The sequence below is a fragment of the Globicephala melas genome, chromosome 8 (genome assembly GCF_963455315.2).
Source record: "Globicephala melas chromosome 8, mGloMel1.2, whole genome shotgun sequence".
Lineage (NCBI taxonomy): Eukaryota > Metazoa > Chordata > Mammalia > Artiodactyla > Delphinidae > Globicephala > Globicephala melas.
The window spans coordinates 38,225,679-38,250,252 of NC_083321.1; the positions used below are offsets into that span (position 1 = coordinate 38,225,679).

At 50.1% G+C, this 24,574-nt stretch overlaps 1 protein-coding gene across 2 annotated transcripts in view; it reads left to right on the plus strand.

Moving 5' to 3' along the window:
* The window catches only part of USH1C (USH1 protein network component harmonin), a 52,561-nt gene extending 44,861 nt beyond the window's left edge, over positions 1-7,700 (plus strand). Inside the window, exons 17-21 of one of the 2 annotated variants that reach the window (XM_030831513.2) lie at positions 91-144; positions 479-578; positions 3,370-3,476; positions 4,842-4,897; positions 7,275-7,700. In XM_030831513.2, the coding sequence (XP_030687373.1) occupies positions 91-144; positions 479-578; positions 3,370-3,476; positions 4,842-4,897; positions 7,275-7,287 (330 nt within the window). In that variant the 3' untranslated portion in view covers positions 7,288-7,700. Of the gene's footprint in view, positions 1-90; positions 145-478; positions 583-3,369; positions 3,477-4,841; positions 4,898-7,274 lie in introns of those variants that run through there. The other variant, XM_060303453.1, reaches the window with a different exon arrangement.
* Positions 7,701-24,574: the final 16,874 nt, after the last annotated feature.

Consider the following 24,574-nt stretch of genomic DNA (forward strand, 5'->3'; position numbering starts at 1 on the left):
GGCCCAATATGCCTGGCTTTCCCTCCCACCCCTGCCCCCACCTGCATCCTTCAGGCAGGCATCCTTCATCCCCACTGTCTTTCCCTCTAGTTCACCCCGGAGCAGATCGTAGGAAAGGATGTCCGGCTCCTGCGCATTAAGAAGGTACCCGGGCACATGGAGGTCAGACGGGGACCACGCTTCTTTGTCCCTGCCCCCTCCCATCTTGGTCCCTTGTTTCTCCTACTTTCAAGGTGACTCCTGGGGGACCCCTCAGATTCCCACTCTCCTCTTTCCCCTTGGGAACACCCCTTGCTATTGTAAGACCACACCCCCAGGCCCCGCTTGGCATCCATGCCCCATTTCCTCCCTGACGGCATTGCCATTGCCCTATGGTTTCTCCCGCCCTGTCTGTGGCCCCGACAAGAGGCTCCTGGGCGCCCAGGTGCCCACAACCTGTTGTCTGCTTGGCTCCAAAGGCCTGTTTTCTTCTCACCAGGAGGGAGCCTTAGACCTGGCCCTGGAAGGCGGTGTGGACTCCCCGATCGGGAAGGTGGTCGTCTCTGCTGTTTACGAGGGCGGAGCCGCTGAGCGGCATGGTGAGTGGGGACCAGCCATGCCCCCGTTTGGGGATGGTGCTATGGTTATACAGGACCCTCCAAGAAAGCAAACAGCAGCCTTCTGGGAGTGGGCTGACCATTCTCAGGAATGCCCTCCCACCTGGGTCCGCCCACTCATGCATCAGTCCCACATGTTACCTGCAGGTATATGACAATGCCAGGATCTGCAGGCATATGGCAAACCAGACACCACTTTGCCCTCGGGGGCGCCCCATCTAGTGGTGAAAACATCCTCAGAATTGCCAGGTGCTGACAATAACAGTGTGGTCTGCTGTGGGCTGGCAGAGGACTGAGAGGGTGGAGGGATGCTGTGGGAACTCTGAGGACCCTAACCTATCAAGGGAAAGAGGGCTGCTGGGAGGGCTCCCTACAAGGGTGATACTGAGCTGAGCCTTTAAAGATAAGTTGATGCTAGCCTTGCAAAGGAGGGAAAGGGCTTTCCAGGCAGAGAGGACAGCACAAGTAAAGGCAAGAGAGAAACCATCAAAACGTTACCTGTCCTTTTCATAATGATAAGAGCCAACATCTGTCAAGAACTAACCTCGTGCCAGATGTTATTCTAAGTACCTGCACATAACCTGTGTCTGAGTAATCATGTGTATTAACTCATTTAATTCTTACAATAGATACCGTTAGTACTCTCATTTCCCATTTTAGGAAACTGAGGCACAGAAAGGTTAAGTATAATACTTGTTCAGGACCCACAGCCAGTAAGGGATGGAGGCAGGGCTTGAACCCACGCAGTTTGGTCATTCGCTTTACTGCCCAGCACAAGTGCCACCCCTGCTTGGGACCTTCTGCAGCCCTGCCCCCTCCCACCCTGTGTCTCTCCTGTGGCATGGTCTTCTTGCTTGGCCTTGATCCCCTTACCAACAAAAACACCCCTGCTGATGAGTGAAGCCTTTGTGGACCCAGCACAGACTTGTGCCTCAAACGATCAACCCATTCACCTGACAGTGTCTGGAACTCCACCGTTAGTGATTTCTTCTTCCAAGTCTGGGTAGCTTTCCAGTACTCCTGAGTCCTTTGTGGAGGAATAGGTGCCCTTGAAGGAGGAGCCCCTCACCTTTGCAGGCCAGAGCAGGGAATCCCAGAGTCAGATCCCTTCTCTGCAGCGCTAGGCTGGAGTCTCTCCCACAAGCCAAGGTGGTAGAATGGAGGGTGGGTGTGGGCCTGAGGCAGGAGGTGGAGTGATGCCAGTCACCTGGGCACACTGGCAGCCAGGCTTCTGTGGGTTGCTAGGGCGAGTCCAGCTCTGCCACCTGGGGCCTTGGTGACCTCGGCCCCTCACAGCCACACTTGAGCCTTCATTTCCGCCATAGAAGGGGGGCCTGCTCAGCTAGGCAGCTGCCATGGCCCACCGCTGCCCACCTGGCCAATGCGCTCCACCTCTGTCCTCATTTCCTGTGCCAGCTGAGGGAAGGGCTGATGCTGGCCCCACCAGTCTGCCATGTCTAGCAGGGAAAGAGGACCAGGATGGACGGGTGGCTTCCCGGGCCCTCCCCACCTTACAAAGCCCCAGCCCAACCACTGCCTTATTGGCCCTGAGGCTGCATCTTGGGTTTGTACAAAGTGAAAATGCGGAAGCTGCCTCTCCCCAGGCCCACTGTCCAGAGGAAACTGCTGTCTACAGTTCGGTTCCACACTACTTTGGACATGCAAGCAGCTGGTGAAAGTTCTCCAGGAGCACATGTGTTTTAAGCCACCCTAGCCACCATCTTCAGCAACACACATCATAATCCTGTGGACCTTCATGCCTGCAAGGCTCCTGAGTAAACTATTTCAGCATAGCACAGAACGTTCTGTGGACACCAGAACTGGGAGAAATTGCTCCAAAAAAAAAAAAAAAGAAGAAGAAAGGGTTCTGAAGTTGAAGATGTGTGTTAGATCTACTTCTCGGAGAGCCACAAGGCATATTAGCATATTCAAGGTTCTGACAAGTCCTGCAGTGAGTAGCTCTGTTTAAGCTTATAACGGCAGCTTTTCTCAAACTACTTATTAGATCACAGGTCCGCTTATCCAGGAGCACCTTCAACATCACTCATCACTCATTTATTCAAGAAATATCTATTGAATTCCTATTTTGTGCTAGGTATTTTGTTAAGTGCTGGAGATATAGTGGTGAATTAAAAAGACAATCCCTGCCCTTATGGAGATGACAGTCTGGTAGGAGGGACCACCAGTCAATAAATAGATATATGGTTACAAATTGTGAAAAATGCTGTGCAGAAAAAAACCGGGATACTTTAATAGAATAATAGGAAAGGTCTTGAGATTGAGTAGGCAGTCAGAGAAGACCTCTCAGAGTTTTATCTCAGACTTGGAAGAAGAGGGAAAGAGCGAGGGCAGGTGCACCAGATGGGACAGCATGTGAAAGCTCTGAGGCAGGAACGAGCTCAGTCTGCTCAGGGACCTAAAGCCGACCAGCACGGCTAGAGCACAGAGAGGGACGGCTCATAGAACTAGCTTGTGTTTCTGGTAACCTCCCTGGAAATGCAGGTCTGCTTCCCTCTGCAATCAGAGGCCCATACAAAAGCTGGGGTGGCAATAATTCATCACTGGTGTCCCGATTCTACTGAGCTGGAGTGAGGGTGTGTGGATGAGGTGGGAAGGAAGTGCCCTTTGAGCAGCCTGGTCGATTGTTTCCCCTTGTGCTTTCTGAGCCCATATGAGCTTTCAGAATCCAAGTCAGGCCCCTTCTGCAGCCCTACAGTCACTCCCCGTTTTCTGTATACAGCCCAGTTGGTCAGTCAGCCTTATCTTCCTGCAGGTGGCATTGTGAAAGGGGATGAGGTCATGGCCATCAATGGCAAGATCGTGACGGACTACACCCTGGCTGAGGCTGAGGCTGCCCTGCAGAAGGCCTGGAATCAGGGGGTAAGAACAATCCCCTCCCTTTATCCCTCCCTCGCCTGCCTGCCTCAAACCCTGGCCTCTGCAACCAGGCCTTACAGTCAGGGTGCCCCATCCCAGGGCCGATATCCAAGGTCCAGGTAACTCTTGGGTGACACTCACATACCCTATCCAGCCAGTGGTCTTAATCTGACAAGATAGAATTCAGAAAGTCAGTTTCCAACCTTGAATCCAAAAAACAAGTGGCACAGATAGACTCCAGAAGACCAGATGTGGCAACCCACCCAAGAAAAACTCTTAAGGTCTTCTCTAAGTACACACCAAACAGGAATCAAGAGAGTGCTTGAAAGCGTTAACAGAAGTAGAGGGCCCAGAATGGAGGAGGGGCTGGTGGTAGTTTGCTCTGGCTCATTAGACGCCCACCTGGGTCAGGGCCACCACATAAGGTCTCCCAGGCTGTGCACTGCACAATCCAAGGGGGTGCCCTCCTACAGACTACAGTGTGAATGGTGCTTGCCCATGTTGTGCAATGCACAACCTGTGCAACTGTGTGCAGGCAGCCGAGTCTGAGGTATTAAGTTCAGTGCCGAGGACGCTGACCGGATGGGCCTGGGACCCACATGAAGGGATGTGGAGAAGAGAAGACTCACGGGTAACATGATGACTGTCTTTAACTATCTCAAGTGCTACATTAGGGTAGAGGGAGCGAAAGTTTTCTGTGATCTTGAGGGCAGAATTGGAGTGGATGGAGGGAGGTCCTGAGGAGAGATTTCCGTTCAATATTAGGTGCTATTGCATGGTAGAGGGGCCTAGTGATATTTCACAAAATTTTTATTGGATACACCCAAGCCAAGGATGCACAATGATGGATAAGCTAAGGATGGCAGTGATGCCATTGAGGGGATTCAAATGTTAGGAGCAGAAAGCTAGGCCTGAAATCCCCCAATTGGCTGTGCATCAGAATGACCTAGGGACTTCGTTAAAAATGCCGTTTCCCAGGACCTAACCTCAGATTTCCAGGCACCAAGTCCATGAATCTAGAATTTTAAGGAATTCCCCAAGTGATTCTGAGGTTGATGCCTGGCCAGGGTCTGCAGATCAGCATTTGGGAACTTGGTGTCATTCAAGGACCTGGCAACCCTGGCTTCTATGGTTCTGAAACCTCAGAGTCTGGAAGCTTCCCCAGACCATGGGATTGCACAGTGAGGTCCTTCCCCACCAGGAGGACCTCCAGCCCCACATGGGCCCACCCCCCCCCCCATGGGAAGAAGGCCCCATGGGCCATGGTGATCCTGGGCCATGGTGCCCAGGCATGGGAATGGAGTGTCAGGGGCGGACATGCCACTGACCGCTGGGCATGCCTCAGAGTCACATGGCTTCTCCCCACAGGACTGGATCGACCTTGTCGTTGCCGTCTGTCCCCCCAAGGAGTATGACGATGAGCTGTAAGTGTGTGCAGGTGCCTGGCCCCCTACCTCCTCTCCCTCCTCCTCCTCTGGGATCTTGGCCACTTTCCCCCAGCCCAGCCCCAGTCCTCATCCAGCCTAACGGAATGGCGCAAGCACACGAAGTCTAGTAGTAATTGATCCTGGAAAGCTCCCAGGCGAGAGCAAGCCTAGAACTAAGTCACTGTCCTCAAGCATTGCCAGAGCCGCCTCCAAGTCGGTCTTGTCCGGATGCTTCTTTCCATGTGGAAAACTGAAGCCCAGAGAGATTCAAGGTCTCAGGCCAAGTAAACAGTGAAGTTGGGACAAAGCCTCAGATTTCTGATTCCCCACTCAGAACTTCATCTCCTGCCCCATCACCAGCTAGTTTAAAGACTTCTGTGTCTTTTGCTCTCTGGAGGGTCTTCCTGCTACATAGCTGCTTTCCTTCGTGCAGCCAGGACCATAGGCTTTGGTCCCATACTGCAGGCTTTCCTTGGCCCAGTCTCTGTCTTTCTCTGCAATTCCCTGTATGGTCTGTCTCTCCCTACGTCTGTTTCATTCCTGTCTCTGTATCTGTGTGGGTCTCTCTATCTCATTCTCTCTCTCTCTCTCTCTCTGTGTCCTTCCCCTCCCTCCTGCTCCCCCTTCCTTCCTATCAATCTCTCTCCCATCCATCCCTCTCCCCTGCATCCTTCTTCCCTTCATCTCTCTCCCTCTTCTCTTACCTCTCCTTTTCTTGCCTCTCTCCACCCCTGGCTCTGAGTCCCTGCTTCTCCATCTTTGCCACCCTGCATCCATTTTCTCTCTCTCTGTCTTTCCGTCTCTGCCCCTGTCTCTCTCTGTGCCTCTGTGTGTGCCTCTTACTGTCCCCCACCCTCACTTCATCATATCACCTCCCCACCCCTGTGCTCCCCTGTCATGACGGTGCCTACCCACTCCCCCTCCCAGCAGAGGCTGAGTCCTGTGTACATCTTAGAGAAATCAAGGTCTTGTAGCAACTAATTCTGGAACCCAGGGCCTAGGCCGGACCTGAGGCAGGAGCCAAGTGAAGGGAGAGGGCCGGTGGAGCTCTGCCTGGAATAACCAAGCCCTGTTTTGTGTTTCCTGCTCCGCTCTGCGTATGTAGCTCTTCTCTTCCCTCCTCTGCAGCCGAAAGCCCCTAGCCGGTCTGAAAGCTCCTTGGAGACAATGCTCCCATGCTTAGACACGGGTTCCTCCTGCAGCTGGAGCCTGGCAACCCCCGTGATGAATAGGCAGGCGGGCTGCAGGGCCCCGTCTGTCCACGCTGCACGTCGTGGCTGTCTGCTGCCCGTGCTGTCGGCAGGTTCTTGGGACTGGTGTCTGGGGATTCGCCATCCCTGAAGTACCACCTGGGCCTGCTGTTGGTGACGCTGGAATTCTTTTGGACTCAAAGGCCCTCCCGCTCAGGGAAGCCAAGCAGAGCTCAGTGTGCGGCATGCTTGGGACCTGGGTGTCCTGACTCACCACAGCCCTTGGGATCTGCCCTGGGTCCCACATAGCACCCCAATGAGCAGGATAGAGCAGTGAGCGCCATTCTCGGTTGGGCACAGGCGGTGCCTCAAGCCAGGCACGATGGGCTGGGAGAACCCAAAGGAAGCACAGCCTGGGATGCCCCTTCCCTGTCAGCCCCACCCTCTGGGACCTCCACAAAGCCGCCATGCTTGGCCAGAGCCAGGGCAATTAAGAGGCAATTAAAGCTGGTCCAAAGAACCAGGGTTGGCCTGTCAGAGTTGTCCATGACCTGTTGTGACCTGCTGTGGCTGAGCCCTACTCAGACCAAACTGTCCTCTGTGCCTTCTCTCTCCCTTGACTCTGGACTCTACCTGTGGGACACAGTGGAGCCCAGCTTTGGGATGTATTTCCTGCCCTGTGACAGGGCTGTGCCCGTGGACAGAGCTGGTAGGTGGCCGTGAAACTGGGGTTTGGTGTGGCCTAAAGCCCAGAGCTGGCAACATCGGGGGCAGACCCAAGCCTGGACTTGTTGACTTTTCTGTTGCAAGTTTCTCAAAATATTAGGGCCTCATGCTCCCAGGACGGTTGGCCTCAACTGTGGCCGTGGCTTCCGGGATGGCCTCAGTGGCCCTTTGTTTTCTGTCACTTGTCATCTGCTCTGTGAGGGACCTCAGTGCCTTTGCCTCTGGTCCCCTCCTACCTCATCCCAGGTGTCCCTTCTGCGCCCTCCCTGGCCTCCTGTGTGCCGTGGCTATGGCTGGGGTGTAGCTGCTTGGGGCCTGCACCAAGAGGGGATCCAGAGGTCGGCAAGGCCTTGTGCCTCCAAGGGGCAGGGTGTGCCCCCTTTCGTCAGCCTTGCCCTTGGCGCAAGGTGCGCACCCACAAGACCTGCACCCTCCTGCTTTGTTCCGCTTCTCCACAGGACCTTCTTCTGAAGTTCAGAGGAGAAACCAAACCCACCCGGAGAAGCCAGTGAGCTCCGGACCCACCCTCCTGGACACCATGCCTGGAGCCAGCTGAGCCACCGCAGCCTGCAGGCACCCTGGAAACCCACAGCCAGCACCCAGGGATTGCAGACTCCCTCTGGCCCTGAAGTAGGGCCACCCCTCTGAAGGCCAGCATGGAGGGAGGGAGCAGCTAGCCATTCTGAAGAGGCCCCTGCGATCTAGACTCTCCTGTCATTCCTCTGGCTTTGTGAATCTGGGAGCCTTCTCCCTTGAGCTCTGCTAGGACCTGACTCTTGGGTCTATCCCTCTCCATCCCTCTCCTCTCTCTCCTGCTCTCATTGCTGCTAAGATTGATGCCACAATCTTACTCTGAACTCATTAATAAAATAAACAGACTTTTTTTCCAGCTTATGGGAGTGAGTGTGGATTTGGGCAGCAGATTCAAGGCTGCCAAATTCAAAATCGTGAAGTTTTGGCCCCTATTCAAGAGTGAGAAACAGATCCCAGTGCTGGGATCTGGGACTGACATGAAGGACGTGATCAAACAGCCAGGGGCTGCCTTGGAGCAGCGGGCTAGGGCAGCGGGAGACAGGCTGGGCTATTCAGTGTCTTCTCAGCAGAAGGACATGAAGCAAAAAATGAAGTCCGTGTGGCAGGGACTTTACTCAGTTTCAGAAAGTGCAGCTGACAGCTGGAGCCCCAGAGGGTCACCTCAGGGTGTGAGGTGCCCCAGTTTCTCTCACAGCACGGTTACAGCTGTTTTTCCTGAGGTCACCAAGACAGGATGTAAGCAAGGGAGCTGCAGGAGGTCCACTCCATCCATGAAATTACATCCAGAAAAACCTCATGGAAGGAGGCAAGGGCTTGAGGCAGGAGAGTGTAACTCCAAGGGGCTGGCAGGGAGTAAGTCAAAGCCCTCCTGGTTACAGGGCCCAGGGATGCTCTCAGGCTGGCTGCAAGGAAGAGAGTGGGGTCTGTCGGTATAGGTATCTCATGGGGATCCAAGATGAGGAGATGGGGTTCCCAGGCCTCCTGAGAAGTGGAAGTGGAAGGTGACTCTGATTTAAGGTGTCTCAGAGGAGCAGCTCTCTCTGTTTAGGCTCCTATCTCTGCCACCAGCATCCTCAGAGCTCACCTTAAACATAGCCATCACAATCTACCTAATTCTAAATGACCTTTCAGCTGTAGCTCCACCACCATTTCCCAATTCCAGAGGCAGAATCTGATTGGACCAACTCACCTGAGTGGGTGGTCCTGGGGGAAGGGGCCAATCCCAGGTCCAGTCAGCTGTGGCTGGGGAGGTGGGGACACATCCCACCAGACATGGCTGCTGAGGCAACAGGGACTGTGGGCATCAAGTATGATCAATGGGAGGGGCAGAGAGAGTAAGAAGGGGAGAGGGAGAAACTGCTGGACTTTCTGATCTCAGTAGAGACAAAGCCACAATGACCTCCCAATAGCTGGCTCGCAGCCGTGCTGAGGAAGTCTGTGTTTTCTCATCTGGCTCCTAACCTGGCTCTGGAGACAATTCCAAAGTGAAGGTCAAAGGAGGGGTCTCACATTTGCTGACACCTCCTATGTGCCAGCCCTGGGCTGGACCCTGCCATCTCAAACTGCAGTGACTGGGATTGGTCCATGGCCCCTGCAAGGAGCCCGGTGATAACAGCCAACACTTAGATAGCATCGGCTATACACCAGGTACTGTTCTATGCGAAGCTCACCTACTTCCCTCAATAACTCTACAAGGTAGGGACTGCTCTTATCACCAACCCCATTTTCTGAAGAGAAGACTGAGGTAGAAAGAGGTGAAGGGACTTTCACTAGGTCACACAGTAAGGAAGTAGTGGAGCTGGTATTCAAAACCCAGGTGCTCTGGCTCAGGAGCCGTACCCTCCTCCACTCTATGCTGTATGGGGCAGGGCAACCCTCACTGGAATGTCTCCGTTTTTAGGCTGTTGGCAGGACAGTTCTTCCCACAATTGAACAACTAACGTCCTGCTGTTCAGTAATGGTTACCTCTCCATGTGACCTACTAATACTGCTGCTGAGGCCTTCGACTCGTTGATGCCTGGAATCTTACCGTTTGAAATTCATCTCCAGCTATTCTTAGTTATTGGCACCTGAGAGTCAATGAGTTTATCAGTGCTTGTCAAGACTTGATGAGTGGGACAAAAAAGAGGGCTTTGAGCTCCTGGTTAGAGAAAAGCCAGGAAAGTGTGCTACTGGGCAGGGCAGGAAGAGGGAATAAAGAGAGGCTGGGGACATGGGTGACATAAGTCCTGAGCCATTAGGTCACCTAGGGCTGGCAGGATGCAGGGACTACTATGGCCTTCAGCCTCCTTTTCTATGAGGCCTGACTCTCTCACTATCATCAAGGAAACCAATTCTCACGTTGAACCCAAAGTACCCAGCAGACATTGGCATTAACCATTTAAGTGGAAAGGTCCAGAGAATGTGTATAGAGGTGGAGCCTACAGCAGTACCTGGCCTTCTGTGAGGGCCGTGAGGGGCACTGCTGGGCCAGAGTCCACCTGGGGGATTGGGCCAGACATGGGAATCCACCTCAGGCTAAGACTGAGTACTCAGGACTAAAAACCCATCCAGGCCGAGGACGGCCCACACACCATCCATTGCCTTCCACACACATGGCAGACATCTCTCCTTCAATCCGAGCACTCTCTCTAACCAGCCAACCAGGCAGCCATTAAAACTGATGAAGTCTGGCCCACAAGAAGAACCCTATTTGCCACCTTTGATTCCAACCCGTTATTGGAAATTCAGGAAAATTGAGGCCAAACAGGAAGTGACTTGTCCAGAGTCCCCCTAAGTTGGTGGCAGAGTTGCCATTTCTACTGCACTACACAGTGGTGGGGAAAAAAACCAAAAACAAACAAAAAAAAACAACAACGAAAAAGGCTGGGAATTCAAGGATGCCCCTTGACTCTGAACTTTTAGCATTTTATCCATCTCATTGAAGTTGTTTCCCAGAGCCAATCCCTGGGGTTGAGCCTGCTTTGAGCCTCTCACCTCTACATCTGGAAGTTGGAGTGAAAGGGCTGAGTTTACAGCCTCTGTGCTTCCAGGACACCCTCTTTGGGCTTGTGCAGGGCTGGGAAGCTGGTTTTCATCCGATTCCAGCCTAATTCCCAAGCCTAAGTTTTGGAGAAGTATCTTTCCAGAGCTGAAAGCCCTTTTCTCCTCCTGTCCCTTCAGTGACCCTTCCCAGCTCCCTGGGGCCTGGGCTGGCCATGCCTCTGTGAGAACTGGAGGGGCAGACGCAGCCCCTGGGAAAAGCAGGTGGGGCTGGCACAGGGAAAGGGCAGAGAGCCGAGGCCTGCTGCTGCTGGCCTCCTGAGGCTTGGGGTTTGCAGCCCAGGAGGCCGCCCACTGGCCTTAATAAGGTAAGAGTGCTATTAACTACTAGGTGTTTACTACATGCCAAACACTGTGCTGAGCCCTAAACATGCAGTGACAATTATTATAAGACATTAGTAAGAGGTGGATAATGATGCTATTTCACTAAGGAAACTGAGGCACTAAGACTTAAGTGACACTCCTGAGGTTAAGTAGATAGTGGCAGAGACAAGATGTAGACTCAGGCAGGGTGGCTCCGGGAGTCCACGTCACTAACCACTGCGCTTTACTGTTTCGAGGAGATGCGAGGGAAATGATGCATAGAACGTGATTTCAGGAGCACCAGGAAAAACTCCAGCCATAAAATAATTCCTCTCTGCTTCTGTTATCTCTGCATCCTGTGTGCTTCACACTGCAGAGTGAACCAACAAAAGCCTGAGTCAGGTCACATAACTGCTCTGCTTAACACCCTCCAACGCCTCCCTTGCTGGCCTTGGGACAAAGTCCAAACTCCCCAGCCTGGCGTTCAAATCCTGTACCACCTGGGCCCTGACAACTTCTCCAGGCCAGTCTCTTGCCCATCGCTTCTTTCACGTCCGCCACATTGAACTTGTTGGTTTCCTGAGCTTACTGCACTCCATCCCTTCCCTGTGTCTTTGCACATGTTCACTCTACCCCATCCTCCTCATGTCCATGGGAACGTCTATGCATCCTTTAAGGCCCACGTCAACTGTCAAAGGGGAGCAATGGGCCTGGCATGGAACCAGAGCTCAGTCAGTGTGAGTTCCTGCTCCCTCCTGAGATGGGCCTTTTGGGTTGTAAGTGACAGAAACCCAATTCAAGATGACCACTTAAGTGGAAAATCCAGGAGTATTTGATGTCAGGTCTGGCTGGATCCAGGTGTTAAAACAATGACATCAGGAATCTGTTCTGGCCATCTGTGATTGTCAGGGGGAGAGAGAGAGAGATTTTAAGGAATTGGCTCACATGATTACGGGGCTTGGTAGGTCCAAAATCTGCAGGGCAGGCCAGCAGGCTGGAGACCTAGTGAAGAGTCGATGTTGCAACTTGAGTCTGAAGTTCATCTGTCCCCCTCTTTCTCAGGGGACATTAGTCTTTTCTTTATTATGGCCTTCAACTGACTGAATGAGGCCCACCCACATTATGGAGGATAATCTTCTTTACTCAAAGTCTACTAAATTAAAGGTTAATTTCATCTAAAAAATACCTTCACAGCAGCATCCAGATGTGTTTGACCAAATATCGGGGTACTACGGCCAAGCCAAGTTGACATAAAATTACCCATCACACCATCACTTGTCTCTACCTTCCTCCGGTTGGCTTCATTCTTAGGTGGACTCTTCCATGTAATGCCAAGATGGTCTCCAGTGTTCAAAATATATTCTACCAGGTAGTGCTACCCCAGTGGAAAAAAGCACACCTCTATCCTAGTAGTTCCTGCTAAATCCCAAGGATTTACTCTCATGAGCTTGTCTTGGGGGTAAGGCCTTCCCTGATTGGCCAGACCTGAGCCACATGTCCACCCATATAGCCCCATCAGCACCCCATGGATTGAGTAAAGGGAAAAGGTGGGTTCCAAAAGGAAAACTGGAGTGCTGTCACAGAGGAAGGGGAATAGATCTGGGCAGGTACAAAGCAGTGTCCACTAAGGACCTCGGTCCCCCAAAGCTCCCTTCCTTCCTCTTTTCCTTCTGGTCTCCCTTTTCCTTTGCTTGTGATCTACTCTGGGGGGAACCTGAGGCTCAGGAGGCCAGGGGATAACTCCCTCAGTGTGCGGAACCCTCACCAACTCCAGCTGCCAGGGCTGGCTACTTGGTCACCACTTGGGGACAAGAAATGGGGAAATGAAAGTTCTGCTATGACCACAGAACTCTCGGGCTGAGATACAGGGGTTCCAACAGTCACTCCCGAATGTCCCAAGAAGTGAGAACTGAAATCTGACCTTGGGCACGTTTTTTAATCTCTACCTCCATTTCTCCAACTATAAAAGGGTTATATAAACAGTACCTACTTCACAGAATTGTGAGAATAAAAAGGAATAGAGATAAAGTGCTTAGAAATAGTTCTTGGATCTCAAATTAATATTAATTTTTTTAAAGTCTAGGACAGGGCTTTCCTGGGGGCGCAGTGGTTAGGAGTCCGCCTGCCAGTGCAGGGGACATGGGTTCGAGCCCTGGTCCAAGAAGAGCCCACATACCGTGGAGCAACTAAGCCCGTGTGCCACAACTACTGAGCCTGCGTTCTAGAGCCCATGAGCCACAACTACTGAGACCACGTGCCACAACTACTGAGGCTGTGAGCCACAACTAGTGAAGCCCGTGTGCCTAGAGCCCGTGCTCCACAGCAAGAGAAGCCACCACAATGAGAAGCCCACGCACCACAACGAAGAGTAGCCCCCGCTCACCGCAACTACAGAAAGCCCGTGCGCAGCAATGAAGACCCAATGCAACCAAAAATAAAAAAATAAATAAATTTACATCAAAAAAAAAGAGTCTAGGACAGATAGAAGGAGGCGCTTGGGACGCATTTCAGGATGGGGCTTTCCAAAGGTGGGCTCTGAGGTAGAGGCGTTCCTCAGCCTGCCTCTGTGCTCCCACACTCACAACTATGGTAACTGGGGGGAACCATCTCCCCTCTTCACAGGTTCAGTGCAGAAAGTCCTCCGTGCACCCTCCCTTACTAGGGAAGCTGCACCTGCTCCCCCAGCAGGCCACCAGCTGAGTGTGCATGTGTGTGTGTGTGTGTGTGTGTGTATGTGCACGCACTTGTGTACAGGTTGGGTGTTTAATATTCATCTTTATTAATTTTATACTGAATTTGTGCAGGAGGTATTTTAGATCAGAGACAGATTTCCTATCAATTATCTTACAGGAGATGATGAGGCAGTCAGCCCCTCCTTTCCCCCTCTTCCCTTTGCCCCAGATCTTACCCTTGAGATGATGAGAGGAAAACAAGATGGAAAAATCTCCTACATGAGCAATAGGACAATCTAAGGCCAGGGATGGAAAATAATGGGTTTTCTCCATTTATATATAGGAGGGAGATAACCATTTCCCTCCCCTCTAGAAAGGGGAATTTAGAAAAAAAAAAAAAAAAGACTTTGCTTCTTTGAGAAGGGATGGAAAGGATTCTCACTCTAAACTTCTGGAATGTACACACCTAGGGAACTAGGGCTCTAGTCTCCCTGGCACCTTAGGCGCTTAACCTGGGGAACTGGCCCTGGCTATAACCATCTGGTCCTCTTGGGGAGATAAGAGAAGTTTTAATATACTTTTTCTAAGTTGTGGTAAAATACACATAACATACAATTTACTGTCTTAATCATTTTAAGTGCACAGTTCAGTGATATTCAGTACATTCACGTTATTATAAACCATCACCATCTCCAAAACTCTTTTTATCTTGCAGAACTGAAACACTGTACCCATTAAATTTAAAATAACTCCCCATTTCCTCCTCTCCCCTCAGCCCCTGGCAACCACCATTCTACTTTCTGTCTCTATGAATTTGGCTACTCTACCTATCTCAAATAAGTGGAATCATGTAGTATTTGTCTTTTTGTGACTGGTTTATTTCACTTAGTATAATTTCCTCAAGGTTCATTCACGTTGTACCATGTGATTTTAAGGCTGAATAATGTCCCATTGTATGCAAATACCACCTTTTGCTTATCCATTCATCTCTTGGTATACACTTGTGTTGCTTCCCTTTAGCTATTGTGAGTAATGCTGCTCTGAACGTGGGTGTACAAATATCTCTTCCAGACTCTGCTCTCAATGGTTTTGAGCATATACCCGCAAGTGAAATTGCTGGATATGTTCTGTTATCCTTTTGGGTAAGACCAAGTATCTAGATAAATGGCCGCAGATCTAATTCTCATGATATATGAAGGGCAAAACAGTCCTAGGGAAAGTGAAAGCAAAAATCTCCTCTTTATACCTTATACATTTCCAAATCTCAGGATGCTAGGGCATTTTTTTTTTTTTACAGGAGCACTGAGAAATCTAAGGAAGTTTTATTTCCCCACAGTCCACATGCTGGTCACAGGTGGGCAGAAAATGGAGGTTCTCAGCGAGCATCACAGGCAAGCAATGGAGACAGCCACCTTAGAGGAAACAGAGCGTCTCCCTCTCTGCCTATGTGCTTCACAGCTGGCCACTCTGGCCACAGACTCTTCATTGGTCTAGGGCAATCCTAAGACCAGTGAGTCAGCTCAGGCTCTCCTCTTCAGGCCCCATTACTCACTTGACAGAGACCATGGGCAAAATTCTGGTTGATGTGGCTCTAAACCTTCAGCACAGTTCAACAGATGCCCACCTGACAGCCACCTCAGGCCTGCAGTTCCTAACTCAGGGCCCACGAATAGATTTAGGGAAGGTTTACGAACCCCAGAATTTTAATCTCCTTTTGGAGAAGTGGTCCAAAGCTTTTATCAGATTTTCAAAAGTATCTCTGATCCCAAAGAGGTTAAATCCACTCTATAAAAGGGTGATGATTAAAACAAAAATCAAAAACCTTAATAGTGAGGTGCTGGGAACTCCCAGAAGATTAAACAGTAAGCTCCCTCGGTGCAGGCCCTGCATTCACCACTGGGTGTCCGGCACTCAGTAAGGTGCTGATCACATAATATGTGCTCAATAGAGTTATGCCAACAAGTGAATGAAACAGACAAAGAAAGTGCACCTCCATGATACGATGTAAGTCAATGAGAAAGCTGAATCAGTTTATAGACAAGAATTTTCCACTTAGTTGAGCAAGTTCACAGCTGTTATGTCCATGGGGAAATATTATCACTGATTGACGTGTTCGTTCATTCATCTACTTACTCATTCGTTTAACAAATATTGAGATCTGAGCACCTACTCTGTGCCAGAACCAAAGCTACATAAGACTCAGTCTCAGCCCCAAGTGGGGCAGGTAGACCCGCAAATGAGTCATCACAATCCTGGGTGGCAAGCGCAGTGACAAGGACTGTACAAAGTGCTGGGAGACCAAAGGGAGGGACCTTTAAGTGGCCCCCCTCGTGAGATGGTCAGGGAAGGTTTCACACAACGAAGTGCCATTTGAGCCCAGGGCTGAAAGCTGAGAAGCAAGCAGTCAGTGGGTCAGGGAGCCCGGTTTTAGCTTCCATTGGCTGGTGCTGGGCACGCCTAACAGGTGCTTCCTAAATGTGGGCTGTCAAATGAACAGTGGGGCAGAATCTAGCTGGAAATTCCAGAGTACTAGTAATCAAGCCTGCCATTGTCCTCCATGACTCCCCCTCTGTGACTCCCCTCAGAGAACCTCAGCCCAGCAAGACTCATTTGTCCCCTCACTGCATCTGGAAAGTCTGATCCCAGCTTCCCCACCTTTACACACACTGATATCCCTCCCCACCCGGACAGTCTCCTCCTTCTTCCCCTATACAAGCTGGGCCACCTCTCAAGGCCACCTTTCCCCTAAAGCTTCAAGAAGGCTAACTCTCTAAGCCCAGTCACCTTTTTTAAAAAAATAAATGTATGTTTATCTTGTTTTCCCAACCAGGTTGTAAGCCCCTGAGGGAAGGGACAATCTGTTATCCCTAATCAGGAGACAATGCGGTAGAGAGCAATGGTTTCCAAACTCTACATGCATCAGAACACCCAGAGGACTTGTTAAAATAGATTTCTCAACTCCATCCCCAGAGTTTCAGATTCTGTAAGTCTGGGGTGGGCCAGAGAATCTGCATTTCTAACAAATTCCTAAGTGATGCTATTGGTCCAGGGGTCTCACTTTGAGAACCACTGGTATGGGAAGCACACCAGTTCCAGACGCAGCTGAACCTGGGTTTCATTTTAGACTATGTAACTCACTGGCTTGTGAGTTACGGCAAGTCCCTCAACCTCTCCAGGCTTTAGTTTCCTAAGGACACAATAATACTCAGTTTTGCAGGGTTACGGGGGAGCCCAGCCTACACCCAGTGGATACCCAATAAATGTCTGTAATCAATTGGCTAATTGCCTCAAATACAGATCGGATCACCCATTGACTGAGCCAAGTTATTTCTCCCAAGTAGGGGAGCAAGCAAACCTCAACACCCTCCCCCCCCACCCCCCTACCCCCCCCCACCCGCAACCCTCTCCCACCAGGGGGCTGGATCAGCAAAGGAATTTGATTTGATTCTCCAGCTCCAATGAAAAAGGTGATGCTTCTCTCCAAACCACCTGGCTCACGCTTCCTAACAAAACTTCTCCTTATGGTGGGGGGGCGGGGGGAAGGGTGGGGGGAAGGGATAGACAGGGAGTTTGGGATTGGCATGTACACACTGCTATATTTAAAATGGGTAACCAAAAATAAATAAATACATACATACATACGTACATGAATACATAAATAAAATGGATAACCAACAAGGACCTACTGTATAGCACAGGGAACTCTGCTCAATATTATGTAACAACCTAAATGGGAAAAGAATTTTAAAAAGAACAGATACATGTATATGTATAACTGAATCACTTTGCTGTACACCTGAAACTAACACAACATTTTTAATCAACTATACTCCAATATAAAATTAAAAGTAAGTAAATAAATACACGGGGGGAAAAAAACTTCTCCAGGATCTGTCCTTTGCTCAAGCCCCAGAGCACCCACATCATTAAATGACTGTCTTCTCAAGGGCACATTGGCTATTCAGAAAGCTTAAAATTAAATATATTCACCAATTTGAATTTTTAATGTCCTATTTTTAGCTAAAAATAGATTTTGACTCTGTACAGGGCATGAGGGGGGAGCACTTCGGCAATGTTTCCTTCGAGCAGGTAAACATTAGGTAGTGGCTGTGGGCCTGTCTCAACACCTCTGTCTCTCTCACCCCCAACTCCTTCCCTCCCTCCCTTTCAGGTCTCTGCTTGCCTGAGTGAAGAGGTCATCCTTTGCCCAAGCACCAGAGAGAAGGGTCTTCTTCCCTCCTCCCCAACAGAATCACAACGGCAGGACTTCCCTGGTGGCACAGTGGTTAAAGAATCTGTCTGCCAGTGCAGGGGACATGGGTTCGAGCCCTGGTCCAGGAAGATCCCACATGCCACGGAGCAACTAAGCCTGTGCGCCTAGAGCCCATGCTCCACAACGAGAGAAGCCACCGCAATGAGAAGCCCACGCATCGCTACGAAGAGTAGCCTCTGCTCGCCCCAACTAGAGAAAGCCTGCGCACAGCAACGAAGACCCTACACAGCCAAATTAATTACTTAATTAAATTAAAAAAAAAAAAGAATCACAGTGGCAGGCACGCCCACACTTACCTCCATCTATACACCAAGTTTTCACCAGTGCACCAAGAAATAGGCTGTGTACTTACATACAGGTCCACACACAAGCGGCCAAGTATAAATAAGGACGGTGGTCTTGCTCTGCAGACACCATGTCCAAACAAGTTCCCATTACCTCCTCGCACCTCCTTCCAACTGGAAAGCTCCCACGCCCCTTTTGGCCTTCCTCATTTATTCCACCCTTACCCCAGCCCACCCCTGTTTCTCAGCAGGATGTTCCAACCTGAGCTCTGCTACCTACTTTGCTGGGTGTCCTTGGGCCAGTGACTTTCCCTCTCTGCCTTATGCTCACCTGTGTAATGATGATTCTATCACCTGCTTTAAAGGGCGATGATGATCAAGCTAGATAATGCTATAAGGGGTTTGGCACTTTGTCCTTGCCCACTTAAGTTTTAGGTAGGAACTCAATCAATTATTAAAAATCAGTAAGCGTTGCAGCATTATTTATAATAGGCAAGACATGGAAAACAACCTAAGTGTCCATCGATGCATGAATGGATAAAGAAAATGGATAATGGAATATTAGCCGTAAAAAGAAGGAATCCTGCCCTCCACAACAAAATGGATGAATCTTGTGGACATTATGCTAAGTTAAATACGTCAGAGAAAGACAGATACTGTATGACCTCACTTATGTGTGGAATCTAAAAAAGCTGAACTCACAGAAACAGAGCAGATTGGTGGTTACCAGAGATGGAGGGTGGGGATGCGGGATAGGGAAAATGGATGAAGGTGGTCAAAAGGTACAAACCTCCAGTTATAAGATACATAAGTTCTGGGGATGTAATGTATAGCAAGGCGACTGTACATGTGAACAATACTGAACTGTATATTTTAAAGTGGCTAAGAGAGTAGATCTTAAAAATTCTCATCACAAGAAAAAATATTATAACTATGTAAGGAGATGGATGTTAACTAAACACAAGGATAATCATATACATATATTTAATCACTATGTCATACATCTTAAATTTATACAATGTTCTATGTCAATTACATTTAATAAAACTAGCAGGGGGAGGATCAGTGTCTTGATCAGTGTCTTATCTTTGGATAAGAAGCCCTCAGCTGATTTGAGAATTGAAAAGCTTGATATGAGGTCTTGTTTGCCAGGCTTTCTCACACATCTGATCCAGGATCAGAGAGGCTGACTTGCCCAAGGTCACATGGCTGGTTGGGGTAGAGCTGGGACCTGAACTTCCCGAGCATAGAGTTGGGTCCAGGAGCCTCTCCTCAGGCGACAGGAGCTCAGGTCCCTCTGGGGTTGGGGGAGGGAAGAAGCTGAAGGGAAGACAGGTGGTCCAGCTGCACTCCCCCCTCCTCCCCTGCCTGGCCTCAGCTCCCGCTCTGGAAGGGCCCTCCAGGCCCAGAGAGCTGAGGCCGTGCTGCACCTGCCAGAGGCACCTGTCAGGGGCCAGGCTGTGCCAGAAAGAGGCATCCTTCTTGGTTGAGCCCAGAGGGCGATCCTGCTGCAGTGCGGCCTCGGGTGGGGAGAGGGGCAGGCCAGCGCACCTTATGGGATCCCTGTGCAGCTCACATGCAATCATTCCCCTCCATCCCTAATGGAAGTTGTCTCCAAAGCAAATCACTGCCAGGTCATTTGTGAGCCTACTTCACCCACAGGTGAGGCCCCACTCAGCAGGACCCCCTCACACTCAGGTCTTCCTATCTGGCTCCCCAGTTAATGCCAGTGACTGACGCCATGACTGGGTATTTCCTTTGGCTTCTAACACAGAGAAGAGGCATAATGCACAGATGTGCAGTTTTCCCCAAAAGTCTGTTCTTTGGGGCCTGCACTCCCTCCTCAGGAGATGAAGACTGAGAAGCGGTAAAATCCTCAGTACCCTCAGCATCCCTTTAAGGAGTGACCAACGGTGCAGGCTTTGAAGCAGGGCCTGACCGGGTTTGAGTCCTTTCTCTACTGGTTCCCAGCTGTGTGATCTTGGGAAAAGAACTTAACTCCTCTGAGCCTCAGTTTTCTCTGATATTAGTAACTACTAGGCCGTTCCTCTGAGGTTTAAAACAGGTAAAGTGTGAGGCATACACTAAGAACTCAACAAATGTTGGTAAAACAAAAGAGAGAAAATCTTATTCTCTCTCCCAATAATCTCTCCAGGAAGAAAGCAGGTTTGAGGTCAGTCAGCAGCTCGGGAAGGGAAACAAGGCGTGCTTGAGAAACCCTGAGTGGGTGTACAGGCCGGAGACAAACGCTGAGTTGCTCTGAGGACCGAGGGGCATGTTTACAAGAAGAGGCTGTGTGGAAGAAGGAACAGGAGATACAAGAAAACACACAGCAGAGGAGACTGCTGGGGCTGGGGGAGAAATAAGGGGTTTACTGGGTTTCTGTTGTGAGCTGTGCAAATTACGTCTTTCCCGCCGCCCCATGAAGAGTTCAGTAAAGCCTCCTTTTTTTTTTTTTTTTTTTTTTTTGCGGTACGCGGGCCTCTCACTGTTGTGGCCTCTCCCGTTGCGGAGCAGAGGCTCCGGAAGCGCAGGCTCCGGACGCGCAGGCTCAGAGGTCATGGCTCACGGGGCCCAGCTGCTCCGCGGCATGTGGGATCCTCCCGGACCGGGGCACGAACCCGTGTCCCCTGCATCGGCCAGGCGGACTCTCAACCACTGTGCCACCAGGGAAGCCCTCCATTTTTAATCAATGCCCTGGGGAGCTGGATGTTTTGGGGATAAAATGAGGAGACGGGCTTGGCCTCAAAGAGAAACCAGGCCATGCGTGGAGTCGTCCTCTGGCCTGTGTTACTGTAGTGAGGGTGATCTTGGACCAAAGCTTAAGTGGGCAAGAACAAGAACTTGATTTAGTTTCTATTTCAAACCTCCATCCCTTCCAGGCTGGCAGAAAACGTTAACACTGGACTTTCTGGGAGTTCCTTCCGCACCTCCCCAGGTAGGTAATGCCAAGAGACTAGGGAGGATTTATCTTGCTCCTGCATCATTCCTCCAGGCAAGTGTGGCGGAGGATCCCCTGTCTCTTCTGTCCGTCTGGTGGCCCTGCTCCGGGGCAAGGGAATCTTTCTTCAAAATAGCCCTTGTAAGGATTTTCTGGCACAACTGACACCTAGCCTTTCCCTTGCTGGCTATCCACCTCCCCTGCCCTCCCAACACACACACACACACACACACACACACACACACACACACACGTGCGCACATCAGGCAGGTAGGGAGGCTGAGCACAGTCTCCTGATCTCAAGAACTCTCTTTTTGATACACCAGTTGTCTGTTCTCCACCTGGAATTTGCTGCACAGTCATCTGCCTGAAGGGAGAGCTGGGGAGGGGATGCGGGGAGAAGGCATCTTTCCAAGTCAGTACAGATCGCCCTACTCTATTCTCTGTACTTCCTGCATAGTATGTATAATATCATTTTTGGTTTTGTTTGTTTTTAACCATTTCACTATTGATTGGGGCTATTGAAAGGGTTAATTTCTTGAAATATCACCCCTCTCTATTATGTCACCATTATCATCTTGATGACCCTCTCTGTCATGGTCTCTGACACACCTGAGACAGGGCACTGATGCCTGAACAACATCAGAACTAGAAGGGACTTTTTTGAAGCCTTGTGCCAAGCTTTCCTTTCCATGCACAAAGGAGGGGACGGGTCCTGCCTGCGGCCACACTCACCTAGTGGGTCCGGGAGCGCAACAATCCAGGTCCATGAAATCCTTCCCAGGTTTTCCATTCTGCTATGAGGAAGGCTGAGAGTTTTCAAAGGGGAATACCCTTGCTCCAAGCCTGCTCCCCGTGCGAATCCATCTTCCATCCCCCTGCAGCAGAAGCCAGCAAGAAACTCTGGGTGTGGGAAAGTGTTACTGAGACCCAGCCCTCCCCACAGAGACGTTGTAGCTCTGCGTCTGTTTCTGTTGCAGAAATAAAATGGTTTCATGCTTCACTGCCTGCTCTACATCTATGCCTTGGACATCTTTCAGTGTCTGTGTACATAACCCTACTTTACTCTCTGTATTTGCCTCACAGTACTCCACATCATGGAATTATCATGTTGTTTGTTCGTGTGTTAGTTTTATTTTAACCAGCCCTCTATTGATGAGCATTTGGGTGTTTCCAAGATCACAATCCATGTTACAGCAGGAGTCATTTCATGCCTCTTTATGCACCTGACTCCACACTTTTCGAGATAACACCCACATGATGGGCAGTGTGATGGGTATCCTCATTGGAAAGCTAGGTGTAGGAAAGGGTGGAATTTGCCCATAGTCACGCAGTAGGTTTGTGCTAGAGATGGCAAACGTGGTGCCCTCCTCCAGCCTCCTCTTAGTCCCAGGTGATGACCCCTTAATTGTCCTTTACACCTGGGTCCAGCTTGGGTTGGACCAGGCTTTTTGTTTATTTCAAATGGCCCAGAAGAGGCAAGTGTGTGGTATGTGCCAGGCACTGTGTCCTGAGTGTCAAGGAAGGGAAAGACCACTAGATAACCATGATTGATTGATGGGGTCCCATGGGTGGGCACCCAGAGGATGAGGTAGCCGGGACCATCTTCCAGGCTTACATAGCACATTTATACCCGTGACCTCATTTTAATCCTCTGGGGTCTGTATTATTATCTTCCCCATTTAGAAAAGAGGAAATTGAAGCACAGAATGGTAACTTGTCCTACATGACACAACTAGTAGTGGTAGAGCCAGGACTGAGGACTTAAAATATATACATATCTACCACTGAAAGGAAAAACGGCACTGCTGAAAGTGTGAAAAACTAAAATTATAACTACAAAAACAAAATGGCAAAGAAAGTTTGAAAAAAAACCTTGGAGCCAAAAACAAAAACCTAAAAGCAATTTTGTTAGGTGGCCAAGGGCACATCATCTCATCTGTTTGTTTGTTTAGTTTGTTTTGTTTTGTTTTTTGCCGTGTTCGAGGCTCGTGGGATCTTAGTTCCCCAACCAGGGATCAAACCTGTGCCCTCGGCAGCAGTGAAAGTGCAGAGCCCTAACCACCGGACCATCAGGGAATTCCCCATCTCATCTCTTTGAACCTCAGTTGCTTCGTTCTTACAGAAAGAGAATGGAAATAACAATAATTATAAACACAGCAACGGTAGCTAATGTATACTACCCACCACCCTAATGTAACAGCCATTTCCAAGTCTGAGCTTCCCCCGCGGGCTTGCATTCAAACATACATATTTAATATGGCTGTAATCAAAGGAAACACACGATTTTGTTTCTTCCTTTTTCACCTGACATTGTCTCATAAGCTTTTCCCACTTGACTACATAGACTCAGCAATCACTTTTTCAGTGGCTGCATTCACCCAGATTAATTAACTCCTGCCACCGGTACAGGGTATTTACGGCCACCAAGTTTTCACTATTTTGGCTGATACTGCAGGAAACATCTTTTGCCCTCAGAGAGATACCCAAAAAGTCGAAGACTGTCTGAGGACTTTGAACCCTGAGCTCCTGCCCTCCCCAAGCTCTTCACTCAGCCCCACCTGCCCTCTGCTCTGGTTCCTGGTTCTGCCCTGGCCTCTCTCAAGTCCTAAGGCAAAGCTGAATCCTTGCCTGACAGCGTCTTGTAAAGGCTTCGAGCCTCAAAGCAGCCTCAGAACAGGCTCAGAGAAGCTCATAGGGAAAAGGGCTGAAGAGAGCTTCCTTGATGACCCCCTAGCTCCTCCTGAGAACAGATGCATTTACGCTCCATATCCCTAACTCAGAAATTTCTTCTAAAATCTAATCCCAAATCCCCTTTTGTCTTCTTTCTTCATAGGATGTAAACTTTTTTGGTCACAGACCTGTAAGAATTTCTCCAAAAAGTATAGGAAGGCATAATATTGTCTTTACGATTTCACCAGGTTCTTGAACTCCTTAAGCCTGTCTGTGTCAGGTTAAGGATACAGCCTAGGGTGACATTATCTCTTTCCACCCCTCTTGGCTGCCTTCCGTTGCCTTCACTAGATACAATTCCACAAGCACCTCTTTTTCAACCTTGGGCCATGATCTAGTCTATCCATTCACCTGCCAGTCGCTGGAGGTGTCAGTCATGTAATAGACGCATGCCTGAGGTAGATGGGGGCTGGGGAGTGCGGGCTGAAATTCGATGAGCTGAGTTCAAGTTATGCTTCCCTACTTGTTGGCAGTGAGACCTTGGGTCAGTCATGTAACCTCCTGGAGCCTTAGTTTCCTCACCAGAAAAATGAGAGCAATTAACCTGTACTTAGCAGGAGTATTGGAAGATTCCATTTGTGAAAGCGAGGGATACGCTGTAAAGCACCTATGAACGTCCCCCGCCTGGAACCACTTTCGAAAACCTTCGAAGCTCCCCCCTAGGTAATGTTTTTGAATGCTTTTCCTATTCATATGGGATGGGGCTTGTCCCACACTGCCCCACCAGGACCCTCCGCTCTAACTATACCCACGAGAGCCAGGCCCAGGTGAGCTCACACCTCAGACCCCGGGCAGGGAGGTCACACTCGAGACTCTGACCGCGCCCACTCCCGAGCCACGAGGACCCTCCTCCTCTCTTCTGCACCCCTCACCCTCCCATCCAGACTCGAGCATGCCCACCCACCCAGCCTGTCGTCCCCGCTTCCCCAGCGCACGCGCGCAGCGGGGCACTCACAAGGCGGCCCCCAGCGCATCG